Source organism: Fringilla coelebs (assembly GCF_963513975.1).
Source record: "Fringilla coelebs genome assembly, chromosome: 2".
NCBI classification, from domain to species: Eukaryota; Metazoa; Chordata; class Aves; order Passeriformes; family Fringillidae; genus Fringilla; species Fringilla coelebs.
The window spans coordinates 83,423,809-83,447,042 of record NC_140029.1 but is presented as its reverse complement, the minus strand read 5'-3'; the positions used below and the strand labels follow the sequence as shown (position 1 = coordinate 83,447,042).

At 37.2% G+C, this 23,234-nt stretch overlaps 1 protein-coding gene across 6 annotated transcripts in view; it reads left to right on the top strand.

Moving 5' to 3' along the window:
- DLG2 (discs large MAGUK scaffold protein 2) overlaps positions 1–23,234 on the top strand; it is a gene marked incomplete at its 5' end in the record, with an annotated part of 981,693 nt that overhangs the window by 719,408 nt on the left and 239,051 nt on the right. For all 6 annotated transcript variants that reach the window (XM_084227140.1, XM_084227144.1, XM_084227143.1 and 3 more), the window contains 2 exons: positions 1,632–1,773; positions 16,388–16,543. In XM_084227140.1, coding sequence (XP_084083266.1) covers positions 1,632–1,773; positions 16,388–16,543 — 298 coding nt within the window. The remainder of the gene's footprint in view (positions 1–1,631; positions 1,774–16,387; positions 16,544–23,234) is intronic.

Here is a 23,234-nt window from a genome sequence, read left to right as displayed (position 1 = left end):
GCAGTTGATCCATTCCCGTGTTGATTTCCTGCTAATAATTCTATGGGCACTTAAGGCAAACTAAAAGCGGGGAAATTTACTGAGGGCAGTAAATGCTAAGGATTTAAATTTTTCTGCACTTTAGCAGTGTTGCTGTTGTGGACTGAAAAAGTTGAGGGAAAAGGTAAATATCCCAAATCCTCCTTATTCAGTCTGAAATAAAAAATGGAAGGGAAGGTTTTGTACCATGCATGCCAGTGGTATGCTCAGCCATGCTGAGGATGCCTCTTTAGTTAGCAAATGTTACAACAGATGGCAATCATGTTGTTCAGTAGCAGCCTGGTCTGGGTCTGAGCAAAGGCCAGGAAATAAAAATGCTAAATGTCCCTATCCAATTTTGAGCTTTATACTTTCAAAATAATAATTTTGCAGTTCTAAAACAGTGTGGTTTATTATGTCAGATTATAGATCAACAGCATATGAGAAGACAGAAACAATTCCAGGGGGAAAGTAAAGGTTGAAAAGATTTGCAGTAGCCCTTCCCAAGCTGTTGGTGCATACAGATTCATTTATCCCCAGGGAACCTTTCATTACACCTACATGTTCAGAGTATTTCAGAATGCATAATGGCCTTTCCCTGTAGAGAGATTTTCCTTTGAAGCATTCTGTATCTCAGCATCTGAAAAAAAGACTGAAACTAATACTAGAAAGTTTAGCTGTCTTCTTCTCATGAGAAAATTAATCACAGCTCATTGCAGAAGCATGTAACACTGCTTTTTCTATTTATCCATTCTTTTTATAATTAAATTAACTAGAGATAGAATACAACTATTACTGCAACTCTCCAGTCATAAATGTCCCAGATAACTTCAGAATAGCAAAAAGCACACAAACAACAAACCCTGCAAACCCAATATATAAACAGACAACACAGTAATGTAACTTTCATCATTAACCATTAATATGTCAGATATTTGCATATTTCTATTTTAAGTATAGAGATTTACTGTAGTCTAAATACTATCTATGTTGATACTGAAATTTCAATTATATTGGGGATTTGGGCACCTGTAGTGGATCCCATCTTTGAATGTATACATTATTCTTGCCACACATTAAATTCCTGCTCTTATCCTGCATTGAGTTCTTTCTACGTTACTCCCATTACTGCACACTGGAGCCAAAAAGAGTGCTTTTAATCTTTTTCTTTCCTAATTGCATTTCCTTCTGCTAGTCCTAAGTGAAGAAAATGTTTCCTGTCTCTCAAACAGGAGACCTATTCAGACTCCCTCTTCAGGAACTAAAGATCCTCTAAAGAGTGAATCCCTGCAAATAAGCCAGCATCATCATCATCATCATCATCATTATTATTATTATTATTGTTATTGTTATTGTTGTTGTTGTTGTTGTTGTTGTTGTTATTGCTGTCATTATTATTGTTGCTGTTGTTGCTGGTTTTATTTTCAGTAAAACTTCCAGCTGTTCATTCTTTGTTGTTATATTTTTAGCTCTCTCAAGACAGGATTGTTTGTTTTGATCTCATTTACAGCATTGAACCATGTTCTTGGTACTAAAATTAAAAAAATTACATTCTTTTGCCATCTAATGAAACATGGAAGTTGCTGACTAGAAATGTTCATTTTTACCATCAGCTTATTCTCCACCAATGGAAAATCATATACTCTCTTCTGGGAACAATGGCACTTTAGAGTACAAGGCATCCCTGGCCCCCATCTCCCCAGGAAGATACTCACCCATTCCAAAGCACATGCTTGTGGAGGACGACTACACCAGGTCAGAGGCTTCTCTTTATTTGTTGCCTTTCATGCAATTGAAAAGGACAAAAGTTAAGCATTCAGTGCATCTCAAATAGAATATAGCATACTGTAGATTTCTATTCAGACTTTTTTTTTTCTTTAATAATCCCCAAGAATTGTGACTACTATATGGATGTACAGTAGCAGAATTGTATCTGTGTAGTTAATTTCAAGGTAGAAGAGACAGAGAGGAAAATGCTGGGAGGGTTCTTTTATGCCTTGTTTTATGTGAACACTGAATGTCACTGATGAGACAGTGTGTATTTATCTTTTTGTTTGAAGAGCACTACCATTCACCTGGAAGACACAAGGTGTTCAGTTTGGAAAATGAGCCCTCATTATAATGTCTAATGCCACAGAAAATGAGAATTTTTTTTTTTTTTTTGTGCTAGGAGGGGGCTGTTCTTATCCTCTAACGTGACTTGCTGTGTTTTACAAGTCAAAGAATCTCATCCACTTACGTATTCATCAGATTCATAACCCACTAATTTGCATTTCATTTTTCTTGTTGCATGTGATTACTATCTTAAGCAGCTTAACTTGTTGGATCAGACAGATTCTGAGTAACTAAGTCATGATACAGTGTTTAATCAGGACATAAATGTGTGGAAACCACACCTTTCTTCCCTGTCTTGGTTAAAAGAGTTTCTCTTTTGTTTTGATTGAGAATACAAAGCTGAAATTGATTTCCTTCAACTTATGAGACATTCATAATCCATCCATTAGGATGGATTTTCTCCGAATGGTTCCAAGAAGTTACATTTTTAATTAATAGTTAAACATTGATTTCATTAAATCTGCACCAATGTTTTTTACCTGATCTAATAATGATCTCATAATTTCTCAAATGCCCATGTATTTGAGAAATAGAATAGGAGAATACCAATATTGGGAGATACCAAATTCGGATATTCTCCCAAAATTGGGAGAATACTAATTAAAATATCTGAGTTGCAATGATGAAGGCTTTGTCAATAAGCTTGTAGGACTGAATGGTCTTCTTTTATAAAGAGATGTCAACACCACTGTTGCTGAGAAAGAGTTAGAAAAGTTTAAAAAACAGCAAAAAAAATGCAGGCTTAAAAGTAAATAATAGCTAAGGACATCACGAAGTCGCAGAAAGTGAAGGGATTAATTCTAAAAGGGGAGATAAGCAGTCCTGGCAATGAAAAGACCATTTAAAGAGTTAGAATGTTTGTAAAGTGACAAAGTATTGTTAGTCCTGTTTCTTTGTGATCATGTAGCTGGTTTTAACTTTCTAGTTACTTCTGAAAAAAAAAAAAAAAAAAAGAAGAAAAGAAAAAATAGTCATAGAAGGAGGAGCAGTGACACTCTTAGCCCAATAGTTTCACAGATATCCAATAGAAAGCCTATAAAGAACCATGCAGGATGTGTATTCAGATTAATTAGGATGTCCTTTTGACCTTTTTGGGGGGAAGAAAGATGCATTCCCATGCTATTTTTAGACTCTTTTTAAGGAAGTTAGTTGTGCTGGTTTAGCTCCTGAGAGAAAAATTAAATACTGGAAGTCTGTTTCTTGTCTGAGGTATTCACACCAATGCCCACTTTGCATTATTGTGAGGGGAAAAAAATTAATGCCCAGAGAAGCTCTGTATATTCTGTGCAATACTGCACTCCTGTGTTCTTTTTCCTGGCTGGATTTCCTAATTAATGAGTTGGCTAATGAAAGTCTGATATGCAAAATCTTCTTGTGGCATTGGCAATATGGACAGGAGCTGCTGACTCTATGAGCATGACCTTTTGTGACAGTGTGGCACCAGCAGAAATAAGGGTGTCAAGTGACAGGAGCAGGCTCTGAATGCCATCGCACAAATCACTCATCTTTCTGTTAACTCTGACCTATTGAAAAGGACGAGGTGATTATGAGCTTCATTTTATTAGTGATAATAGTCAATATGGTACATCAGGAAACAAAAGCACAAAGAGAAAATGAACATTGTCATAAAGACAAATGACCCTTCCTGCCACTACATTTCCTTGCTGGACATGCACATACATCTGAGAGACACCCAAGCAAGACCCAAAGACCAGTTTTCTTCTCTAACTACAATGACTAAGAAGCTCTGACCTTAAAAGCCAAATCATTTAACCCTTAAATGCTGCTGAGTTGTGGGGTTTTTTTTTTTAATGTCCATTCATCTAATTATTGCCTATTGATTCAAGTGGGACTACTGAAATGCAGCAGTTAATTCTCACAGTCATTTTCACAGCTATAAACTCAGAGTAGTGAATGCACTCTTTCTGTTCAATGCCATAGGATTTGCTGATGAGTCTGCCATTAAAATAAAAAGATGTTTGTGAAGTCTTTGCTGCTGACCAATTCAGAAAATCTTTTGGGAATTCAATTATCATATTGATAACTTTCGTAAAACCTACAGACACCTTGATTGCAGCATTTACAATTAGGTTTTCTCACATAATGTTTTATAATTAAGATGTTTGCCAGCTACTGCAGTGCTATCCATTCAAACTACCTGGTTCTTGTTGTAATAGGTTTACAGGGCTAATTTACATTGTGCTCACATAAAGAAATTTATTACCCATGCAGTCTTGCAACACTTGTGGCAGATTTTCATTTGTGCCAGCTAAAAATATTTGGAATGGTAACTTCTCCACTAAAAAAGGCTTTTGCAATTTTGGAATTCTCTGTGCAAGTGATTTGAGTGAGGCAGATGACAAGCATTCCTTTAACTTTCTTGTGATAATGAATCTATCAGTAAGCTTAAATGATTGAACATTCAACTGAATTTGCCCACTTCTTCCTGCTGTTTTTTTTTTTTTTTTGTTCATTCCAATTCTAAGGTTTGGTGTTTTCTTTTTACCTAAATACATCTATTTTGCCTAACAAAAAGACGTGCTTCAATTTATAAAAATTTGTATTTTTTGGTCTGATATTGAATCTGTGCCTGAAAAAATTCAGTTCAGTCTATATAAAAAATAAACTAATCAGAGCACAAGGGATAGAAAAGTAACAAATCATCTTCAGCCATAAATTTTAATGAAGCTGAATGTTGTGTCTTAATTACAGATTTTTTTTTTTTAAGTTGTGAGTATTGTTGGTACAAAATACTATCAGTGATACATATTTTACTTTTTGATTTTACTGGATTTATTTTACATTCATTTAGAATGGAAATTTTGGCTTCCTGTATTTTTTGTAGCAATTAACACCTTTACAAGTTCAGGTTAGTAGAATATGGGATCAAAAGCAGATGAAAACTATATGTCTAATAATTCTATCAGTACACAGGACAAATAAGACACTGCTTGTTTTAGTTTCTAGTGAGATTAAATTGTTGTGCAGGCAGTGCGGGGGATTCATTGATTGTACTCCTGACTGGTCTCTGATACTGCTAGATGGGAGAAACAGGATTTGTGGCAAAGGTGGTGATAAATAACAGCTGGGATCACAGTGACCATGAGTTGGCTTAGTTCTTGATTCAAAGGAAGTCTGGAAAGATAGTCAGCAAGTTATGACTGCTAAGATTTCAGAAGAGCAGACTAAAGCCTTTTTGGAGAGTTGCTTAGCAAAATCTCTTGGGATGCTGCCACAGAAACACAGGGCCCATGAAAGATGGATGGTTTCTAAATAAAGCTTTCTGAGAACTCAGGAAGGAACCATCCTGTTGAGCAGAAAGGAGGGGACTCAGCAGAAGGCCTTCATGGCTGAGCAAAGAGCTTTCTGATTACCTAAAATGCAAAATACAGACAAGCATTGCTTGACTGCTTGGCTGTTGACAAAATTAGAAAGCTGATTGATTTGAGCTAATACTTACCCTCAAGGGTCATAAAGGAAAACAAAAGTGATTCTGCAGATGTGTGCTACTTTAAAAAATGAAGGTAAAATTTGAGGAAAGAAAAAGGCGATGAATAGAAGTTGATTTAGTGACAGATAATATAGGAAAAGCTGAAGTACTCAACAACACGTTTGCCAGGCATTTAAGGGCCCAGAAGGTAATTGGAATAGTCATCAGAGATTGACTAAAAGCAGTTTATGTGCTTGTCCAGACTGGTTGACTTTCCTGATGTCCTGATGAAATTTCTAACTCCTTGGATCAGAGGAGAGGAGTGGCTGCCCTTCCTGAAGCAGTGCCACAGTACAGGTGCTGCCTTGAGCAGGAATGCCTCTTTGCTGAGGGAAAACACAGCTGCCTCTAAAGTCATACCTGACCCATGTCATAACTCCCACTAATGTGCATCTGGGATCTGCTGTGCGGCACATGGTAATTCCTTTTCTCCTCTAGCTATCATGGGGAGTGGCTGCAAAGGTATTTCTCACACCTCTTCTGTGGGCAGGAAAAGCTGTAACATGGGGAGCACCCTTTAAAACTCTTCCAACAGCCTCTCATCCAAACATGAGGAAGTGTTGGATGAACATGTACAGCTAATCAGAAAAGAAGTATGGTTTGTTATGGTTTGGAAACCTTGTGGATAGCCTTTTGGGTTTCTCCTGGATAGTGTGCTGGATTACCTGGCTAGTTATCCTTCTCCCAGCATGGCTATGCCCATTTGCATGCAGTGGTGGTGGTAAGGCTTTTGACCCAGTCACCTACAGCAGGCTTTGAAAGCTGAGGAAGAGTGTACTAAAAGAAGGCCTTGAGTTGGGAACTGACTTAACCAGTAGGCTCAAAGGGTGATGATCATCTCTTGGTATGTGTCAGGTGGTCAGTGACGAGCAGAGGAGCTCAGGATACCCAAGGCGTCAGTGAATATCTTCATCAATGACCTAGATCATGACACACAGTGCACCCTCAGCATATTTCAAGAGGATAAGAAATTAAGAGGGAGTGGTTAATGTGACAAATGGCAGAGCTGTATTCTAAAGGGCTCTTGATATACTTGAGGACTTGGCCAACAGAAACCTCGTAAAGTTCAGTAACAAGTCTGCATCTCAGGTGGAAGAGCTGCACACACTTGTGCAGGCCTTGAACACCTGAATTGCAGCTTCACTAAAAATGACCTGGATGTTACTGCAGACGCCAAGCTGAACATGGACCCAGAAGTGCACTCTCACTACTAGTCAGGTAATCCGCATACCAGGCTATCTTTGGAGGAGCGCGGCCAGCAGAAAAATATGTTCTTTTCTAAAAGCCTTTTGATCAGTTCCCATTCTATGACTTTAGGAGGGTTGTGGAGAGGGTCCAACAGATTCTGTGAGCCCTAAATCACGTGGAGGTTGGAGGGGTGATGAGGGCACTGGGGCTTGTTTAGTGTTGTGAAGAGAAGATTAAGGGACAATCTAAGAGCACCCTAAAAGCGCTCAGTAGCAGAGATGATGAAACCAAACTCTCCTGAGTAGAGAATCACCAATGGCAACAGGCATTGGTTTTGGATGTTCTGATTTCAATTTCAGAAGAAATTAAAACATGAGATGGATAGAATAGTGCTGAAATAGTACCTGCTGTGAAGGGGTCTGAAATATCCACCATTTGAGATTTTTAAGCATTGGCTAGGTAAAATCTAGTGCTGTCAATAGTTCTGATTCAAACACAAGATTGGATCAGATGACCGATAGAGACACATACCAACCAAATTTTATATGGTAGTAGTAAGGGAAAAAAGATTTTTTTGGTTTTGTAATTTTGTGGAACATGTGTTACTAACACAGCAGAGATAGATGTTACAATTTTCTCTAGCATGTTTATGCCTTCCTATTTTCAGAAATATTAAAATTATAGCCTAATTAAAGCCTAAAAATCTTGTGGCTTTAAGATGTTTACTTCTTCTGTCTTTAATGAACAACAAGAGGAGAAGTTCCATAAAAATAAAGAACTATCATCTTGAGTTTTTACTTACTTTTTAGCTTCAGATAATGGTAACATCAAACTCCTGTGCTTCAGCTGATAAAAAATTCACTTTAACATTTAACTCTGACTAGATATTAAAGATTCATGGATGAAAAAGCTGAGTTATCTGTTTTGCTGTGTAAAGCATGTTTGATTTTTTTACATGCATTTTTGCAAAATAGCATTTTCTGGATGGGGAAGAGGTGCTGAGAATTGGATGGGAGAGAAAAGAGAACCATTAAGTTGAAGTCTAAGGGGATGTTATTTCCCTGTATTGAAAGTAGTAGCATTCATCAACTATTTCTTGTTTACTTACCTAAACCTCCTAGTCGAATTGACAGTGTTTTATGGAAACAGTTTTAAGTTTCTGTTGACGCACAGGTTTGACCTTCCAGTATTAAACCATTACAACAAATATTACGGTTTGACTTATAGGAGCGCATGTAATCGTGAGCTCACAACAATCATTCACCATGCCTAACCCAAACTCAGCATATTACCTCTACCCTAAAGAGAATAAACTATTTGTAGTAGTATGGGAAGACTGATCATGCCTTTTATTTATTCCTCTTCTTAAATAATTTGTAAATTTTGCAGATTAGATGTTCAAGTTAATATTTTCATGCTTAGCTGTTGCCTGGGGCTGGATTTTTTTTATCTAGGGATAGCAAAGGTTTTGTAAATGTTTTTCTTTAAAATTTAGTGTAAAATGCTAAATTAGCTTGTTACAAAAGTCATTTTAATTAACCACCATTATTATTAAATTTAATTGCATTTTTTTTAACCATACCAGTATGATGATCTAAAGGATAGAGGGAGAATTACATGCCTTAGTTCATGTTCTATTCTATTCTTTGTTTGAAATTGCTGTGCTATTATATTTTAAATACTGTAATATTCCATACATATGTTCAGAGTGTTAAGTTATAGGAGCTGATGAAACAGAATGCAGAGAGTATTTCTAATGCGTTTATGAAAAGCTATGCAAAAGTCAACAAATGCAAGTCTTTGGGAAAACCTCAGAATATTTACCTTCCAAAACTTATTTGATATGTTTTTTTTTCAGTAGAACTCTTTCAGATTCTGTAGTCACACTGCAGTATATCAAAGCTTCTCAAAATTTTGTCATGCTGACTAGATTATTTTTAAAAGCCTGCATGACTGAGCACAGCATTAAAAGGCCAAAGCTAGTTTCCTCTCTACTTATTTCTGCCATCCCTTTCTGACACAGGAACATGGTCAGGAGGGTTCTGTTCTGTGCCCTCAATGCCCAGTCCTGTCACATTTTAATATTGAAGAGACTGGAGGGAATGGGGGGAGTGTGTTTAGCAAGGGATAAGCGTGCAGATGAGCGAAAACTTGTCACTGGTATGTGAGAATGGAAATCACAAGAAGACTGGAATTTCATCAGGTAAGAAGACTTGGATTTGGAAAGGGAATTCAGGACAAGACAGGACATAACAGAAAAATAGGTGAAGAGGCATAAAGAAGCAGTGGAGGAGGGATTTCAGGCTACTGAACCAGCAAATCCCTCAGAGGGTGACACGTGAGGTTTGGGATAATCAATACTTGCACAAGTACACTGGCCAAGGAACAGAGATACAGCACAGGTAGGAAAAGTTGCTGATAAGATGCGTAGGCCATCTCGCTCTAGGAAAGTGGAGAAGCACCCAAGGTTTCTGGGGTGTGCATGATGGGGCTGTGATCCCACCAGGCAGTCTGTCATGTTCATTCATTGTCCGTCTGTCTGTCTGGAGGCTGCCAGCCTGCTGCTGTGACTGGTTACTCACTGTCTCTCACAAGCAGGGTTCTCATCTCTGATTGTTAAGTTGGTGACATATTGAATCCAATATGGTATCCCAGAATAGAATTTCTTCTTGGTTAGGTCTTTGATCAATCTAAGAAATTATGTTTTTTAAAACCAAAGTTAATCAAAGGAAGACTATTCAAGTTACACATTAAATGTTCAGTTTAAAGGGAAAAGAAGAGTTTGTCTTAACCTTAAATTGCATCCTTGGTGAAATGCATTCCTTAGATTGAAGCTTGGAGTTGGTAACTTGCAAATTGACTATTTTATATTTTTTGTAATTAATACACAAATTTAATCTTAAACTAATTGTTAAACTTTACAGATGCATAATTGTCTGCCTGGAGTAAGATTTCATTTTGTTATCCTAATTTATTTTAAGTATAATAAATCTTGACTTGAGAGAATAATTTATGTTAAAGTAAAAATTTAGTCATTATCAAGTCTCAAATAATCTCTTATTCTTGAGTTATCCTTGCATATTTAAATAGGCCTGTCAGAGATCCCCAAGTAATAGGATTTGACTATTTCTAATACAATCACTGGCAGCTACTTAGTACTTAACACTTACAGAAAACTAATCAAATTTTGGAGTATGCTTTTGTGCTCATATGGAGATTTTTGAAATGAGATAGTAGAATTGGTAGTGATAACACCCACAGAAATGCTAAGTAGCCTTCCATACTGCACAGAGAAAAGGGTAACCTGAAGTACATATGACATGGACCCTTCATGTAGCTTTTGCCACTTGAGAAAGACACCGTGGGGTGACTGTGGTTAGTCCTGTGACATTGTCAGCTCAGTATTCAGGAGCAATCAAGAAGGCAATTAAGAATGAAAACAGGATCTGATAGGAAAGGACAAGAGGGCAAAATGTAATGGTTTTCTCTGTAAATCTGTGGTGCATTCAAGTCTTGAGTCCTATGTTGAGGCAAAAAACCTCAGAAGAAGGTGAGCAGGGGTATAGCATGGTTCCAGGGAAAGATAAATAACAAATAATTCCAGTATAGAAGAAAGGTCTCAGAGAGAGGCAGAACAGAGATCTGCAAAAGTACCAGTGGCACAGAGAAGGCAACAGGCAAGGACTAATACCACTTGCTTACAACTCAGATACAGGGAGTTTACAATGCACTGCTAAATTTAAAATATGACAAATAGAAGGTTATTTAAATGTTACCCTAGGTTATGAGTGTGCAACCAAGTAATAGGCTTAGGGTACACAAAGGTAGAGTTTTTTGTGTAAGTCATGATGAGTTTGTGGGTCTCGGTGCCCCAGGGAGTTGTGAAGCCTAATATGAAAAAGTTCAAATATGAATGAAAATAATTGCTGATTCATGGTGGACAGGCCTGTTGACTACAGTCTTCTAGGATTTAATTTCTGGTCTGTGTAAATTCTGGTCTGTGCTGATTTTCAGCAGCTGAGCAGGTAAGGGCCATTCTTTGCTGGTCCCTGTTTCCTAAACAGTCCCTGCAGGGCTCTGGGGCCTTTGGTCTGCCAGTCTCTCCATTCCTGTGTAAAACAGCCTTCTTTTCCATTACTGCAACAGAAAATCATTACTGATTTTTTTTTTTCAAATTAAGCAGTCATTTAATTTCCTCATTCCTTATGGTTAAGAATAATAAGTGTAGAATTGGGTGTAGAATATTAGAAGTTCTAAATTCTACTTATGCATTCTTGTCGGCCATTTCGTTTGAAAACTCGATTAAAATGTTAAAATAGTACTGTTAAGAGGAACAAGGCAATCCTAAATCTTCATGACTGTGCTAAAAAGCACTTGTTTTGCAGTTAAAGAAACCTTTAAGGCATATGAAGACAGCAGTTAATAACTGAAAAGCTGAGAAATTATTAATTTTAGGGTTTCCAGAAAGAACTAACATACTGTACTTCAGGTATTTTCCTCCAGCTCTTCATAGTCCTCCTCTTTCATTTAGTTGAAATAAACATGTCAGATGAGTGATTTGGTCTCATTTAAACTACTAGGGCACGACCCATGAAATAAAATCAACTCTAAGTTCTAATTACCCTATTGAACAGTAAGGTATTTTCTTCTAGAAGGTTATATGACCAAGTAGCTCAGTCAAAGGACATATATATATAAAAATCACAGGCTATTAGAAATGAAAGATTTTGTTTGTATTAAATTGCCATTGATTTTTGGTCCAGTAGTGAAATACTTGTTTAAAAGTTCTTTGTCTACTTCCCAGCAACATTTTATTACAAAACTAATGTGTTAAATGTCTTTATGGAATTTGGATACAATTAAAAATTGCTATTCAAAAAACAAAAAAAAAAAAGTTGTAAACTTTTAGCATTAGGAGATTTATTTTCTCTCATATTGTTTCCTGGCTGTAGCTCTGCATACTTAATATTCTGTGAGAGCTGAGCTGGTTTCTTTCCATATCATAAAAGGTTTTGAAATGTTTTAAAACCTGAAACTGTTAACATTTAATGTGCTGTGTGTTGGCAATTGTCCCCTACCAAAGAGGATTCCGCAATTTAAAAAAAAAGTTAATTTTAAATTGAGGACCCTGCATGATGCTGAGGAGAGAATGGTTTTTAAAAATGCCATTTTTCCTGAAACAATAAAACAATGATGATCTAATCAAGGAATAATAAGGACTGCAAGCAATAAGGAATATTCTCTTTACACAATCTGTTATGAAATAAATAAAACCAGTGTTAGATCAATTTTCTACCTCCCACTGTTACTACTATCTTTTCCACCAATTACTTCTACCTTTCTGTAAGAATTGTGCCTCACTGCTGTTATGTCTGTTCTTAATAACAATTCCAGCTTTCAGTTTTTTTGGTTTTTATTTTCTTGCGGGAAGAGTGACTCTCTGCTGTTCATGTTACCATTTAAAAGCTCACCTTTGGCGTTAAGTGACTTTATTCTCTGTCTTGTGAGTTGAACTCTCTGCTGGGGCATGTTCAAGCCACGCTATGCTGCTACTTATATTTACTACTTAAATTTTCTGTTGCCTCCCTTTACTATTGTGTGCTTTATTCTCAGACTCATGTAGTTGTTACTGTCCATCCAGACCTAGTACTTACTGCTCTTATTTGTCAGAAAGCTTTGATTTTAGCTCACTGATAAAGACAGGGAACTGTGATGCCTGTTTGTCACTAAATAAGCAGTGTAAAGGCAGAAGGGGAGTGAATCTGACCAAGAAGTTACAGCAGTACTTACTTTTCAGAGTAGATCCACATTACATAATTACTCTTTCAAAGAGATATTGCAATTATAAAAGATGTATATAGTAATAGTCACACATTTGGCATTTTAAGGAGATATTTTGTGCATAGGTATTGACAAAAATGAAGATAATAGATAAAAGAAATTCAATAATATAGTTCTTTGTTCCTCCTCAAAAAAAATTCAAAAACTGCTTAGCATTTATTTTTACATTAAACCTGTGAGGGTATACTTGCTCTATCTGAAAGAGATGCAATTGCACATAAACTGCAGTGAATTAGTCCTTAAATAATATATATCTAGCCTTTACACTTTTCTTAAAGCATGCTAAATGTCTTGCTACATGTTTTTAAATTCATTTGAAGAATTAGTGCATCATAAAGTAAGGCCTCAATGTTTATGTTCAGTTTGGCTCCTAATTAGTTTTGCAAGAAAAGTTGAGGTGACCTTGCCTGTATTTTTTCATAATGACACATTAAAAACTCTTTCTAAATAGCATTCTCATTACCCCATGCTTTGAGAGAGGACAATCTGTCTCTGTCATAGCACTGGAGAAGATGTGCGAGACAAGATTTATCAGGTGGGCTGATCCCTTTGGAAAGAAGTTCTTTCTTCTTTCTGTGAGGAGAAATATAAATGGCATGAGAAAATGCTGCATTAGAACAATTATTTAATAAAGCTGGGTGGTCTTCATAATCTTCCTTTTTATAATAGGTTATTGTTTTCTTCTAGTAGGTGGCTACTATTGTAGTTAAGTACAAGTTTGCCATAGAGAAGGTGAAGAATGAGGAGGATATTTGAAGACAGGCTGTTGCAGCAAGTATCTCATATTACTTTTTGTGATTAATGGCCTGCATGGAACACAGTTTTTATGAGCAGGACACTGATCTGCCCCATATCATTTTAGCCATTCCGATACTTGATATTTTTTATCCCAACTTTCAAATATTTTTGCACTACTTAATTCATATTTCGTACACCATGTTGAGAGAGAAAACAAGATTATACTTGTCCTGGACACTGGATGTTATGTCCTGCCTTTTTTTTTTTTCAAATTCTTGCTTTTCTGTGCCAATAAAACATGCAGTCAGAGCCCAACTATGCAGCTGGTAGTTGTTAGGCTATGCATCTGAATAGGATAGAGGCATCTGAAGGGCCAGTGCAGTCCATGCTCTCAATGACCTTGAAGAAGAGACATCTCAAGGGAAGCAGGTGGCTGTGGTGATCTCAGACCATTTCATAGGCCTTAGACAAAGTGTGCTCATAACTAGAATTATCTGATATCCTAAATCTTCTTCTAACCAAAGAGTACAAGTTTTAAAAGGATAAGAAGTATAAATTCCTTTTCTTAACCTTAAGACCTCTCTCTGCAGCTCAAATACAGAGGTTGTGATGTTAACTAGGTCACGCTATCACTTAGATAATATCAGTGAGTACAGGACTTTACACTCAGACTTGTTCCAGTTTCCTGTTATCTTACCACCCAGGAAGACTGAATGGAGTGAAAAATGTTTCAAAAATCTTTTAAACATATTATTTGCTAAATGTTTTTAAATTTTCTGGCCCTCGTAAGACAATTTGTTAGGACTCTGTGTTTATACTTGAAGGAGTAATTCGGTGTCAATATCTAGGTAGATGTTGAATGTTTAACTTCATTTTGCTTTTGGAGGCAGCTTGTAACTGTCAATTAACAAAGAAATTCCTCATATCTACCCATGTCTGTGGCGTGATTTGTGTCTCAGCATGAGGTTGGATGGTCACTGACTGATGACTCAGTGTAGTTTGAGCATTCACAATATATCCAAGGGGTAGCAACCCTCTGTCGTCTACAACACAGAGAAGACAATTAACTTGAATAGAGGACACTAGCAAATTTTTTATGGACTGGTTGGTGTTTTAAGCCATGGAGGAATCTACAGATTTTATTCATCTTCCTGCACTGGGGCAATATTTCTTCAATTTTCTTAGTAGGTATCATTTATATTTGATATTTGTACTTGTTCTTTCATATATTGCCTAAAAGCAAAAGTAGTTTCTAAGGGAATAAAAGGCAGTATTGGACAACAGTGAAATAGAACAGCTTTTATCTGCCTTTTTTTTTTTTTATTGAATGCAACAATTGATTTAGTAAATAAATTATTAAATCCATCCCTCTGAAACAAATGAAATATAGAAAATGATTCCTACCTTAAACATTTTTAAAGGGATTTTACTCAGTGCTTGACACACAATGCTTTATAACCAAATGAGTGACAGCTTTGCTATTTTGCTATTTGGTAATCTTAAATTGCCAGTTTTTTAACTGTAAAGTTTTCCCTGGGAAATTCAGGCACAGAGAGTTCTCAAATCATGTGGCAGATTGCTATGAATAATGTTATTAACATTGAGTAAGACCAATTTTTAAGTAAAGCAGCTACTCCTTTTCCCCCAAAGGACAAACCCAGAAGCTAACAAAGGAAATTAGATTCTCTGTATCTGCCAGCACATCCAAGACTGTAATAAATTCTGGTACCTGTGAAAGTCACAGCAAAACCCACACCCATGCGAGGCATAGTGCAGCCAGAAGAACAAAAAAAGTTCATTAACTTCTTGGCCTCTTGATATTTTCAGGCTTCTGAAATAAGATTTCCATCTAGCTAATATTGTATGACAGTGATGAAAGGCAGTGGCATACCCTGGATCTTCTGACAGAAGCGTGGATATGATAGCAATTGACCCTTGGCACTCTTTAGAGCAGAAATGTCAGGAAACAATGAGTCAAGCTTCACAGTGCCAGCGGGCCCCAAGGTGTGTCCTGGGGCCAAGGCAGGGAAGTTACAAGGTGGGAGATGCACTGTGGACGTGCTGTGGGTTTGTTTTGCAAACTGCTCGCCGTTGGTCTCCCGCGGATCCCTGGCTGCTTGGCACTAAAGGCTGCATTTCCTTCTCCCCTCTCCCTGCCGGCTCCTGGCAGGGCTCTGGTAAGTATTGCTTCCCCCAGGCAGGTGGCTCGTGGCAGCAGGAGAGAAATTTTAGTTTTAAGCTGGTACTCTTTGTATCTAACCTCACAGGCTGCTGTTTGCAACTTGGAGCAGCCCTGCAAGTGCGATTGCAGTAGCCTTGGCAATGAGGTTAACTGTTTCAGATGCAGACTGCATAATCAGATTTTGGAGGATGAATCTGGAAAGAGTGCAAGGAACTCTTGAAACGCGACGAATTGCCTGCCAATGAGATGAATTGCTCACACAGTTTGTTGCCATCAGTGTTATTCTAGGATATGGGTCAATTTGACAACAGCTCTGCTTGCAAAGTCCCAGCTAGCTGGGACAGGAGTATGTTGTATTAACAAGTAATATGTACTTCATCTATATTACAAATTAATGGGTAAAAAATAGTTCTTTTTCAGGTGACAAATTATTTTCTCCTATGCTGTACTCAAAATTAAGATCACAGAAAGCTGTGTAGATGTTAGATTTTTAAAAAAAGTAGAAATATTATTGGGGAAAATGCCTCACTTTCTCAACTTCAGAGATAAGATATTCCCTTTCAGTGCCACACTTCCCATAGAGCAGTTTTGTGGTCCACTTGTATTGTGTATTATATGCAGCTACTTGAATGCCGCACTAGTGTTATCAAACTCTAACAATTCCTTTAACGGCACACTTTACTTGTTGGAAAAGCCCCACTGAAAAGCTCTTGACTGATTTGCTATGCATGCTTTTATAATGATTGCTGTGTTTTCTCTATATTCTCAGCAACTAATATGCACCTGATCTTTTACTCTTGTCTCTGTATCACCAGGCCTCCTGAACCTGTTTACAGCACTGTGAACAAACTGTGTGATAAACCACCTTCTCCTAGGCACTATTCCCCTGTCGAGTGTGACAAAAGCTTCCTTCTTTCAGCTCCCTACCCCCACTACCACGTAGGCCTGCTCCCTGACTCTGAGATCACCAGGTACTGCATGCGCTTCTTCCTCACCTCCTTTGTTAAAGTGCATGAACATCACTGGATTTATCTCATAGTTTGCATCTTCACCACAGATCTTTTTCTACAGCTTGTGCTTATTTTTAACCATGCTTTCACATCTGCACCACTGGGAGATACATGCTACCTTGGTATATAATTTTGGTCATCCAAAATCCAGTGATGTTTTGATCCATTGGAATGGTGCTCTAAAATAGGTTACATAATATGTGCCACATTTTGCAACTGAATTCAGTATTTGTTTCTCTTTGAGTATGGAAAGTAACCAAGACTTCACTGAAAGCTGTAGTAATTTGTTTTCATTCAGTCACTTTATTCCTTTGTTGTGCATACTTAGTTCACTGAGCATCTTTGGTTTTATAGGACAGCTGCCTAAGCCATTCAGAAGAAATAGAGCAAAAAATAATCACCTCCCTCACCAAATCATGGTTAGGAATGCATTTAAAATTCAGCATTCCCTAGGCTAGCTCTGCTCTGAGAGGACAGTTAGGAAAGCCTAAAATTATGAACATTTCCATGACTGAAATAATGGAAGATCTTTCTATAAAACATTGTCAGTGAATGCCTCCTGATAAAAAATTTAATGAAGGAAAGCAGACTATCCAAAACCTTACACTAGTATAACCCAGCCAAGGATATTAGTAAACTATTTGCAAACAATATTTGGGAGCTAGAGGAAGAGTAAGGCACAATTTTTCTAGAGTGCTACCTTTGCTGGGAAAAATTCTATCATGTCTTATATTTTAGAACAGAAAAAAAGTAATTGTGTTTGGAGCTTTGATCATGGACATTTTCTACAGAAAACATTTTTCAAAGCAAAGAATAATGTGGGAAGAGCAGAAGTGTGTAAGTGGAAAGTAAAATGGTAAATGTAAATTAATGTAAGATACACTAACAGGAAAGAAGCCCCGGGGATTAGGAAGACAGCTGTGCAAGGCATTGCAATACTATGAAATAGAAAGCTCTATTAAAAAAGCAAGACGACAAATACTAGCAAAGAATGTTACAGATGTGGAAAAACCATGCAGAAGATGTCAGTTTATTAGAATGAAAACTGTGTAGTTTCTAGAATTTGTAAAAAGATGCTTAATCAAGGTGGTCGAAGTGATTAGTCAAGCTGTTGAGCCCAGTGCAATTTTGAGTGAAAATTACAGTGATTTTTAAAGGTGTAAATATCTGCACAAGGGTGCCAGGCACTAACAGAGCTACCCACAATATTTTAATTTCTCTGCTAATGTTGCCTGAAATTCCATAAATGGGAAAAAAAGTTGTAAAATTACTCTGGTTCTTTAGGTAAAGTATAAATATGAGTAATTTATTTGTGCATGGCAGTTCTTCTGAGGTTTTAGAATGAGAAAATGGAAGAGTTCATTATGGAAAGACTCTTTCAATTGTTCCCTTAGAAAGAAAGGTTTCAGCTTGAACTAGAAAGTTGAGTGATTGCATTCTAGTGGATGTTGGGGCCATGGAGTTGAGTGCCTTGCTAACCACAGAGAGTGGTAGTTCATTGCTGAATGCTTGATCTCTCCAGACATGACTACTTCTGGAGAGAGGTTGGGAGAAAAGATCATGTTAAGGCTGCTTCCTGCAACCACATACTTAGCAGTCAATAATCACTAGAGCTCTGTAAGGATCATAAAACTAGGCCATTTTGGCACCTGAATTTATAATTCTGTATGTTCTTTTGCTTTATGATTGAATTGATTGAATATTTGGTCATCAGATATTTGATAGCCTGACATCAGGACTTGGAAAGCTGAGCATTACTCTACTGAGTTAACAATTCTCTTTAAGAACAAGGTTTCATTTATCTTCATTCTACTTTGATATAATGTTGAGCTCTGGTCCTTGTATATTTAATGAGTTAGTTTAAATCAACGGTCCAACAAAAACTGCAAAAAGAACATAAAATATGAGAAAAGACACAACTCATGGTTGAATGCTCTGTGCTATGCTCTGCTACATGCTGTTGCAGAGGCAACTGATTACTATAATTTGTAGTTCCTTCACACTGTGAAATAACATTCAGATGGAAAATATGACAGTTTTCTATGTTCTCAGTACTGTCATCTTTTCCACAGGACTCTGAATAGTTGAGTGTGGAGGAAGACATTTGAAATAATATTTCAGCAAATGCCTTTGGTAAGGAAAGTGACAGCTTTACAGTGGATCATGATTCCATTTCCAAATGGACTCAGTATTCACAGTTGGAGAACAGATTTTAGAAAAGTACTGATCTCATTTTTACCCTAATGCAAGTGGCTGTTCTTCCAAGAGTGCTTAATATACACAGTCCTAAATTTCCCAAAGGCAATGTGATTCAGGACTGTCTTGTGTGGAAAATTTTAAAGAATTAATCTGGTAAGGGACCCTGGTTTAAATCCACAGCTGTGTTACCATCATCTCTGTGGAAGTTACACTAAAAAAAAAATCTTCGAGATACTGACCAAGTATTTTGAAAGGTCCCTCTCTACTCGCCTGAATTCCTCAAAGCTCTTTTCCTTCACATTAAACACTTCAATTAGCTCCAGCCAAAAATAAGAATGTACCTCACTTTCTTCATCCAGACTTCCTAGAAAGAGTTCTGCATCAGCATTTGTGAGCTTCAAATTGGGGGAGGAAATGACAGGGATTATTTACTTAGTAATGACAGTTATTGTTGTATCTCAGTGCTCCAGTATTGGAAATCTGCTGTTGATCTGCAGGAAATTCAGTTTGACAAATGACTCTTCCAGAGGAAGAGGAACATGATGCCATATTCTCCCAACTGAAATGTTTGTAAGCCAGCCAACGCCTTTCAAATTGCTGCTCCAGATAATTTGTCAGCTGCTCCTCAGATGATTGTTTTGTCAAGGCTCATTAACTTAATAGGCAGAGAATTCATAGGGCAAAGCTTTATTTGTCTATAATAAATTCAAGTTTATAACCCTGGCTTTTATGGTGGCCTGTCAACTCCTGGGAGATTTGGAGGTCTAGAACAATGTACTTCCATTTTAGGATAAGTGTAATTAGTTTTTTGATTGAGATATCAGTTCATATGAATTGATATTAAGAGAGCTATGTCAATGTGCAACAGCTGAAAATCTGTACCATTGAAGGCAGGAGTAGAGAGAGAATTTTGGAGTAGTGAGTTTTCCTTTGAGAGCACCATGTGGGAATGGATGTGGAGTCCTCATGTTCTGGCCCCTATCATTATTGACTATTATGTCTACAAATAGAAGATTATTGGCAGTGAAAGGAAGTCACAGCTCATGGATGTAACTCTCTTTCTACAAACATAAGATTTTATTTCAACACTGTGTGGAACAAAGTGTTCCCAGGCTTTGCATTGAGAACTTCATTGCATTGCCCTCTACAAAGACACGCTTGAAAAATGCTTTATTTTTTCCCAGAATTCACTTCCTTGTTTTCACTGAAATCTTTCTGGCCCTCTAGTTGCCAGTATACTTTTTGGTAAAGGGCTGCCCTGAAATTTTTGGCTTTTTTTTACTTTTTGTTTTTACTCTAGAGGTATTTCCTTTTTTAATAAGTCTCTGATCATGTGATTGCTTTTTTTTTTTTTTTTTTTGTGTACATGTAGGAAAGGAACTAATGGTTGGGTTTCATTTCAAGGTATTTGATGAATCAGATTAATGACAGCATTTTTTAGAAACACCTCTATTTTCTTTGAGATGGGGATTAGTGTGAGAAATAACATTGGCATGAGGCTCTAGAGCAGAGCCTTGAAGAAAACTGTGTGCCTTTGCATCAGTATTCAAGGGTAACTGAGCATTGTAGAACTCTTAAAAGCCACAGGAATAAAAGTGTGCTGAAATGGATGCTGGCATGTGGGTCAGGAGACTGCAATGTCCAACACCTTGATGTGTGATGCTGCTTCCAGCGCAGGTGGCACGGAAGGGTCACTGCACTCCTGTGGTCTCTGCAGCCAGCCTGGTGCATCTCTGCCCTAAGCACTGCTGCCTGTGGTCCCCCCACGTAGTTTTAGGGATCCCTGGGATCTCTCTACAGGCCATGAAGGCCACTGTGGAGGTGCTGATTGCTGTTCACAGACCCTGGGAGGAAGTTAAGGTAGCTGCACTCAAAGGTGTGAATAGTGAGTCTCTCTGGTAGTCACTCTCTCATTATTAATATCTGCACAGCCTTTTCCTTCCCAGTAACCTGCTGGGAGCAAGCTTATTGTCAGAGTGATGCATATGACTGCACTTGTGTGTGGCTGCCTTCCAGGGAGGCTCTTGTCATCTTTATTGAAATTCACACTGTACAGGAGTACTCATCGTCCCCTGTTCAATCCCATGTGTTTAATATGGGAATGATATCTCCCAAAACACATCTCGCCATATTTTGTGATTTTGAAATGCCTGGCAACCTGAGATTGGAGCCTATCAAACCACTAGTAAAATAGCAATGGTATTATGAAATTGAGTCTTTAATTTGGCCCACATAAACAGAACCACCTTTCTTGAATTTAAAAGTAACTTCTAAAAAATAACTTCTACTGTTTAGTTCTCTTTGTTTGCCTGGTTTTTTGTTTGTTTGGTGGGTTTTTTTGGTAGCAATTTCAAATACTAATTACAAAATGGGAAAATAGTCTGTTTAGGTCAAATGGATGTAAATACTCAAATATTTAAAACAAGAATCAGAGCAGATTTGTACTTCTTATTTTAACACCTTCAGATCAGCTTCTGGTCTAATCTGCATTTTACACAATCCAGCCACAGACAACAAGCTTATATATTATGAAGCACTACTATTAAAAAGCATTGCTTAAAGACAGTGGAGGGGAATAAGTACACAATTCTTTCTGTGGATTTTTGATCATAAAAATAGGCAATAGCAAGGTTCAATTTATTCAGTGTCAATGAAATTATAGTCACAAAAAACCTCCCATCTTTTGAAAATATAAGATACCTTAATATAATTCTGAGTGAAGTAGCTCCCTAGAATCTTAAGGTGGCATTTTAAAGTGAATACTGTGGGTTTTAGTTTTGAGTAATTATTTTTAAGGCATACTTATACACAAATTAAGGCATTCAGAGGTACAGAGCACATACCAGCCCCTAAGCAATTTGAGATTAAACTGGTCATTACAAGGGTTGGCTTGGGTGCTGATGTTCATACTGATGGGAGTTCAAGCATCTTGTTGATTTCAGCGAGAATCAGCTATGTAAGTGCTATAGCCTTCACTCCTTGAACAACATCTTTAGCAATTCAAGTGCTTCTTTAACTCCTAGACCTCTCTAAAAATAAGCCTGGAGACCTTGACTCACTGGCAGAAGCACACATCAGAGTGAGTGGCAGGATGCAGCCCAGATGAATACAACTACATGCACGTCATGCTTGACAGGGTTGTGCTGCTTCTGAAAACATCTTCAGATCTGCAATATTTTATAGTTATAAGGGAAAACACAATCAGCATAAACTGTGCTGATTAACTGTCTGCAACTTAAATGCAGTGTTCAGTGTAGATTGTCCCTGCTTGTGAATCAGCCTCCTGAGGCCTTTAAATTATTTAAGGATCTTTTGGAAATGATAGAAGTTAATTGTGGATTTTCTTTATCACTTTCAATTAACAAATTAGAAAGTCTTAACGGGAACAGTTTCCTATAATTTCTGTTTAATCCTGACTGAAGTGTTCTCTTCAGGTAAATGATCCAGTCATATAACTGTTAGGGTTAATGAAAGAAAAATGATGCTGCCTTTCAATCTCAGCTCTCATGCTATTTTGTGTGAGTGAATCTCTGACCCTAATAAGCACAAACATTCTCATAAATTCAAGTGCTTTCATTTTTTTCACAAGGAGTCTTCTATTTTGGATGCTATTAATTAAAATTGCTAGGAAGATGCTACTTTCAAAAACTCAGGAGAGATGCTTGCAGGAGAATCTTAACCTGTGAAGGCATAAAACCTCTACAGTTCAAGTGTTTAATTATGTAAAGTTGCAGGAGCCTTTCAGGTTTAGATGCAGGGCTTCAGGTTAGAGCTGCTGGGCTTTATTTGCAGTTGTGCTGCTGACTAATTTTCTTCAGTTGAGCAAGTCACTTAATTCTCTTTGCTTTGCTTTGTCAGTAAAATAATCCTTTCAGTTATATTAAGAATAATAACTACTATCATTAAACAGACTAGAATAAAAATTTTAAAAGAGAAAAATTAAGGTATTTGTTCTGCTCTGTCATTTGGAAAATGTTTCGTATTTTTTAATAAGGTTTGATATTCAGAGATAATGTGCTACAGATCTCCTTTTGTTCACAGTCTGCACCCATGAAAATTAAACTGTATATTCTTAGCTCATAAAATGGACAGAAATATTAATTCAGTTCAGTTAAGTAGCAGTATTTTCTTTACTATGTCTTTACAGAGAAAAAAAGACAGTTCTCAGTAAGAAAACATCTTTAAATCGCTAGTATTAAAATCTTCCTGCTGTTTTGATTACAAGCAGAGCTACAAAGAGACATCTGTGAACAAAGGAAAGATGTCTTCTTGCTTTCCATGCCTGTCAGCAAGTTCTGAGTCTCAGTCTCTAAGTGACAGAAAATGCTCCCAAAATATCAAAAGTCAGTCTCTGTGGTTTTTTTTTCTGGATTAATGGTGAATACTGGAACCAGGAGACTAGACAAGTATCAGGCTATTTTTAATGGTTTTGTGCCTAAAGATTTTGGCCAGG